Source organism: Pundamilia nyererei, unplaced genomic scaffold (genome assembly GCF_000239375.1).
Source record: "Pundamilia nyererei isolate P.nyererei 1_Seehausen unplaced genomic scaffold, PunNye1.0 scaffold00233, whole genome shotgun sequence".
Classification (NCBI taxonomy): Eukaryota; Metazoa; Chordata; class Actinopteri; order Cichliformes; family Cichlidae; genus Pundamilia; species Pundamilia nyererei.
In genome coordinates, this window is record NW_005187634.1 from 444,794 (window position 1) to 451,691 (window position 6,898).

Here is a 6,898-nt window from a genome sequence, read left to right on the forward strand (position 1 = left end):
CTTGCAAAATGACAGATCTGACAAAGAGCTACAGTATAATTAGTCTTCGAGGTGAAATTCGTAAGTGAATTATAAATTAATCGTGTTGAATTTCAATTTCCTGTAATTACATTTTTTAAGAAGGCTCTGCCTGTTTTAAAGGCAAGCTATGTCTGTTGCCTTCAAGATTTTAAAATGGAATTCTCAGCTATAAAAAATTTAAAACCATTTTCAGATGACTCATTGTGAAGTCAGGCAGCTTCTGTATGTTTTATTGCAGTATTTTTTTAATGTTCCCTGCAGTCTTATTTACCACAGTTTTTTTCCTCTGTTCCAAAAGAAAATCACACTGGTAAGAAAAATGACTTTTAGTCCAAGTTTGAAAAGAATTATTCTCCCCCTTTGTGTTGCATTTTCTAGAAAGATGATATAAGATGATATGTCTTTATGACTGAGGCGCTTTTAAAGTCAAGAGTATAGCCCTCTTTTAACCACTGTTAGTTACAGTAATTTGTATCCAGAATGAGCTTAAGGATTAAATCTGCTTTAATAGCCAGTAGTGCCAGTGTAACACAATAGTACATACCCTTCATGCTGTTTCACTATACTTAAAGGATCTGTCCTTATGATGCTTCTTTTGGTATCCCTAAACTTTACTCAAGTGCTACGATTAAGCCAGAAAACATCAGGATCAAATTCACGAGCTCTCCTCTAAAGCTGGAATAACCTTCAGTTAGAAAAGTCCTAAAATCAGATAAATTATCAACACAGAAATGTAACAGACAAAACGAAACGGAGCGTACATAACATGATTGAAGACTACTGGATTCCTTTCATTTTGTTTCAAGCATGAACTCTTCTTAGAGTTGATTAATTTCCCTCAGCAAGTTTATAGCTAGAACAATCTGCTGTCAAAAAATAAAAATTGTTACCACTTTCTCTAAGTCATTGATGCTCCTGTACATACAGTAATGAAGAAGCTCACTGGCAGCACTGAACAAAACACCTGCTGACCTCTACTTTTCTGTCTTCCAATTGACCTCCATCTGCTTCCTTTAGGTGATGATTGTAGGTGACTGTGAGTATGTGACAGCAAAGGTGTATGCAAGCAGAGCTGAGGGCAGAAAGGTTGACACACTGTGATGGTGCATGTATATGTGTCTGTTCTGCTGTGTGTAAGCAGCCTTGCAGTGCCAGCTCGATTATTAAAGTGGCACTGCCATGGCTATTCAGATATTGCAACCGTAGGTCCTCCCTAATAAAAAAATGCAGACGCAGTATTCGGTGTTTAAACCAGCTGCTCCTTCTCTGACAACGACTGAATCACTGAATTCAGGTAAGAACTAACACGGCAGTTTCAACATTGAAAACCACTTTAGCCTTGCAGGTTAGGTGCTGATGAAATTAGTGACATGTCAGGAAAAGAATTCATTTCCTGACATCATTGTGGTTTTTCATACCAGTAATCTACAGAAAATCACTTTAAACCAACCGGTTTCATGGCTGCTTATGAAAATATTCAAAAATAAGTCTAATGTATGCATTTTCAAGCACAGACTACTTTGTGGAGTGGAGAAAATCAGTTGATTGTGACATTTCTCTATGTCTTTCTCTATGGCACTTCTCTATCTGTTGTTGCATTTGTCTTCACATTTCATAAAAATGTAACCCAGGTCTTTGCTTTGAAGACATTTTCTCTGGGGATATCAACATTATGTAACCTTTCAGTAAGATGCGTTGAAACAATAGTGTGCCATCCAATTATTATGTTAATGCTTCAGTAGAACTACTATAACACATGCATTCACATAGATATTTAATGTACATGACAGTCTGCCTATGTCTTTGTTAAAGTGGAGTCACAGTTATTAAATCAGGTATAAAATGAGCTGCGGTAACAGCTGAAAACCGACTGACTCAAGTACAGCACTCACTGTATTGTGTTTGAATGCATCTTGAGGCAGACACGTGTTAATTGCACATATGTAAATATCTTTTTTCTGAGCTTATAAGGAAGTATAGCGAGCATGGCAAGCATGGCACTATTCATCAAAGTAAGCACTGAGGTTCTTATCAGGATTAAGCCACGACAGGCACGGTGCAATGCATTGGATTTAAACATGTCTTTGATGTTGTGTGCTTGTTTATATCTTTTCCTGCATTTGAATATGTGTGTGATTAGGTGGTTTCTTTCTTTCTGCTAAACTATTGTGCTCACTTATGTTCCCCGCTTTTTCAGCCTTATTGAGACCTCTTATCGTGTGTCCAGAAATAGACAAATGTTTTTATGGTTTAGTTAAAATGGATTACGGTATACATTTGGCATTACAGTACGACTCAAATGTGTATCAAATGACCATATGATCAGATGTAGAGTGCCCACGCAACACATTCCATCTGTGAAACACTGAAGCAGCTGCTACACTAAATCGTGTCTGCCATCGAGAAAGGAATTGTATGGCTATTTGCATACTGGATAAAAGTGCATGAAAAATGAGAAGGAAAGGGTCGTGCATTGTGATTGTGATTCAACACGTGATTCAATAGAAGCGTTGGATTTCCAAGGGGAGTGCAGGATGCTTTAGTGCAAGACTATAATGCTAACAAATGTGCACTAGTAGATAGCAACAACAGCTCCAGGAAACATCAGTCTCTTAGTCCATCGCTTTGAGCTGAAACATTGCAACAACTTTTTCATGGATTGTCATAATGTTGTTGTTTACAGATAAAAGAAAAATAATGTTTTTTTTACTTGTGTACGGCGCCCTCTTTTCATTTCTATTTGTGGATTTTTGAACAGAACTCGCCTCTCCCTGTTTTAATCAATGCTAATTAAATTTGATGTGTGTCAAAGCTGCACCAAATGTCCATTGTTTTGCTATGGCATACAGCTCTGTGTCAAGATCTCTGTCAAATGAGCATAACGGTGTTCTTAATGTGGAAAAGCGTGTGTCACATCTTGATTGGTAAAAATGCTTCTGCAGAGCATACACCTGTGCATCTTCACTCTCAGCTCCTTCAGCAAACTTGTTCTGTCCTCACTTCTCCTTAGAGATAGGAACTAAGACGTTCTGTTGTGGTGTGGTGAGATCAGTCTCTAGGTCACAGGCAAGAGGACAGAGGACAGTAGAAAAGGTGGCACACGACGGTAATTAGAAGGGCTCTGTGTTTTGTGCTAATTAGCAAGGGTTAGCTCCCTGCCAACACTGCTACCGAATGCTCAACATTACAGTCTAAATTTAAGGCTTGTCAATGTTTGCACTGTTTAGCCAATATTGTAATGTTAGTATTTAACTAAAATCACAACTTGTACTGCTGGATCACGTCATTACTGGGTCACTCTCATAATTACCAGTTTCACAGAAAACAGCATTCCTGTCAGTATAATTGTTGTAATTGACCAAAAAAGTCACTTTTTTAAAAAAAAGCTGTTAAACATCCAGCTTGATGCTAAAATACGTAGGAGTGCATTGATATATACACATATATGGAAACCTCAGGCAACACACTGGCACCAATCCCTGTTCTAATAAGGGGACACACACACTTACAGTGTTTAAGTACAAACACAAATTGGACACATTTCTGCATATTTCTGCAAAGGGACAATGCTGTGTCAGCAGCAGTAGATAGTTATCTCTGTCCTGGATGCAGTTTCCGCTTTACCATAATCAACTCTACTATAATCCGTTTTTAAGTAAGATCATTGAAAAAGCAGTTTCTCAACAGCTCAGTTACTTCTTAAAACAGAATAACTGCTACGATGCCTTCCAGTCAGGTTTTAGACAGAACCACAGCACTGAAACCGCTCTGACCAAAGTGTTTAATGACATATGTCTGAATACAGACAGTGGAAAAATGTCAGTCCTAGTTTTACTGGATCTCAGTGCAGCATTTGATACAGTTGACCACAACATATTACTCAAACGACTGGAGAACTAGACAGGTCTTTCAGGAACTGTACTAAACTGGTTCAAAACATACGTAGAAAACAGGAAATACTTTGTATCAATAGGTAACTTCACATCTGAGCAGACAAGTATCACATGTGGAGTTCCCCAAGGTTCCATCTTGGGACCCCTTCTGTTTAACATCTACATGCTCCCACTGGCACAGATTATAAACAACAACAAAATAAACTACCACAGCTATGCAGATGACACACAAATATATATCACAATGTCACCAGGAGACCGAGGCCCTGTACAGGCTCTTGGTAAATGCATTGAGGAAATCAATGACTGGTTGTGCCACAATTTTCTCCAACTAAACAAAAACAAAACTGAGGTAATAGTCTTTGGCGCCAAAGAAAAACGATTACAGGTCACCAGAGAACTTCAATCTATACATCTAAAAACCACAAACCAGGCGAGAAATTTGGGTGTAGTGATGGATGCAGACCTAAACTTAGAAAAACACATTAAGACAATAACAAAGTCAGCTTACTATCACCTCAAGAATATATCAAGGATAAAAGATCTGATGTCTCAACAGGACCTGGAAAAACTAGTCCATGCATTCATCTTTAGTAGGTTTGATTACTGTAACAGCATCTTTACAGGTCTACCTAAAAATTCAGTCAGACAACTACAGCTCATTCAGAACTCTGCTGCTCGAGTCCTCACTAAGACCAAAAAAGTGGACCACATCAGTCCAGCTCTGAGGTCTTTACACTGGCTGCCTGTCCATCAGAGGATAGACTTTAAAGTTCTGATGCTGGCCTATAAAGCTCTGAATGGTTTAGGACCAAAATACATCAATGACTTCCTGACCCAGTATGAACCATCCAGATCCCTCAGGTCATCTGGATCCGGTCTTTTATCAGTTCCCAGAGTCTGAACCAGACAGGGAGAAGCTGCATTCAGCTTTTATGCTCCTTATATCTGGAACAAACTCCCAGAAAGCCTCAGATCAGCTGAAACACTCAGTTTATTTAAATCCAGGTTGAAGACTCACCTGTTCTCAGCTGCATTTGAATAAAGCACCAAATCCACACTTTAAGCTTAAATTTCAAAACTTACATTTTAACTACTGATTTTATCTACTGTTCTGATTTTATCTGTTTTGATTTTATATACTGTTGTTTGTTTGTTTGTTTGTTTGTTAATTAGTTAGTTAGTTTATTTGCTTGTTTTAATCAATTTTAAATCATGCTTTTTATTTGTTCTTGTTTCTAATGTCTCTGTAAAGCACTTTGAATCACCTTGTTGTTGAATTGTGCTATACAAATAAACTTGCCTTGCCTTGCCTATAATCTGTGCAATAAAAATACAAGTGATGTCCTCATTTTACCACCTCAAAAGCTCAGCCATGCTCCCTTGCCCTTCTGCAGGCTATCTAAAGAACCTTTATAAAACAATAATGGCATAATTGTAATTATAATGGGATAAGAGAAATTATATTACTGCATTACAGATGTTCAATGTTTCACACAGTTATAGAATTGTGAAGGAAGCAAAGTATTAACTTTCACTATCAATATTACCCATTACTATTAAAACATCACTCATCCAACTGTGCAGAAAAGCTTTTAGTAAACAATTTTCTCACACGGTAGCATGACATTATATAATGAAATGTAATTCCATTAGTATTATATTTTATTTGGGTGGTTATTGATTAGGACAGCTGGAAGCCCACTAATGAGTGACAAGCAGCAGACTGGCAGCTTGTGTCACACCCAATGGAAACATTTCCATTGCTGCCACCTCTCACAGTTGATGTGAGCTGCTTGTGTGGCTGTAGACATGTACAGTAGACCTGTACAGAAAATGTGTTTGTCTTGTCAGTGAAGGATGGTCTCCTTGACCTATATGCTATCTTATCTGTGTTGAAACTGTGATGAAACAGTTTCCTGTATCCAATTTCTTTGTTACAACACACTCTAGTGGTCCTTTGTGTTGTGTTAGATTTTCCCTCCACCATATGGACCTCTCATTTTTGCAGTTTTCTTCTTCTTCTGAGAGCCATAATCTCATCCGTGCCCATCACTGCAGTCGCAAAATGCTTTACTTCTTATTGGTCTTTCTCCAGTGGTCCCTTCTCTTTTGTCTGACATTTCTCTTACAGTTTCTTTTTACTCATTTCCTTTCTTTTCTCTCATCTATTCTGTCCTAACCCCTTCGTTTGCACCATTACCATCCGTCTCTTCTAAAGGGGATCCCATGAAAGTGTTTAATTGTTCTGAAATGCCCACGGTGAGCTGGACTAAATGACTCAGCAGACTTGTCAGCTGACATGAAAGTCTAATTCATTTTAGCTCTAGTTTGTTTGCAGTCATTCAAAAGCTTTCTGTCTCTGGTGAGAGCTGGACACATTCGCAGACACATTTTATTTCCTTGTTCTTTGAGAGCTCAAGGCTATACATAATCGAGGCTGTTAAGATGTCAGACTAAAAGCAAGCACTGTTGCGCAGGTGTTTTTCATGTTCATGGGGATATTTGCTTATTTATATAAGCAAATATAAGAGTATGTGAGTGTCTGTCGGCTCTTGTGGTTCTTGTGAAGATGTTGAAAGAACAACAGAATGCATTCAATACACTTACCACTAATTTAAAGCATCCTCTCCAGTCAGTCCAGGTCCTTCTACCTATAAGACTCATTCATTTTACAACTTAGATTTCAGTGTGACATTATTAATGACTTCCAGTGAATACTGCACTTGCTAACATGTGTGCCTCATGTTTTAATCTGCATTACAGAGCATGATAAGCACCGCCTATGCAAAAGCACTGAATACATGAATCTTCACTTCAAAGTCAAATGGTTCCATAATGAGTATGTCCGTGACCTGCCGGCCTTCAAGGATGTTCCACCAGAATATTCTCTGTGAGTGTTTTCCACACATCTACATGCACAAACACGGGCGTGCCCATACGCACGCACACACACACACACACACACACACACACACACACAC

At 38.4% G+C, this 6,898-nt stretch overlaps 1 protein-coding gene across 3 annotated transcripts in view; it reads left to right on the forward strand.

The window, feature by feature from the left end:
• The window catches only part of unc13c (unc-13 homolog C (C. elegans)), a 114,889-nt gene that overhangs the window by 83,269 nt on the left and 24,722 nt on the right, over window positions 1–6,898 (forward strand). For all 3 annotated transcript variants that reach the window (XM_005748893.1, XM_005748894.1, XM_005748895.1), the window contains one exon: window positions 6,681–6,807. In XM_005748893.1, the coding sequence (XP_005748950.1) occupies window positions 6,681–6,807 (127 nt within the window). The remainder of the gene's footprint in view (window positions 1–6,680; window positions 6,808–6,898) is intronic.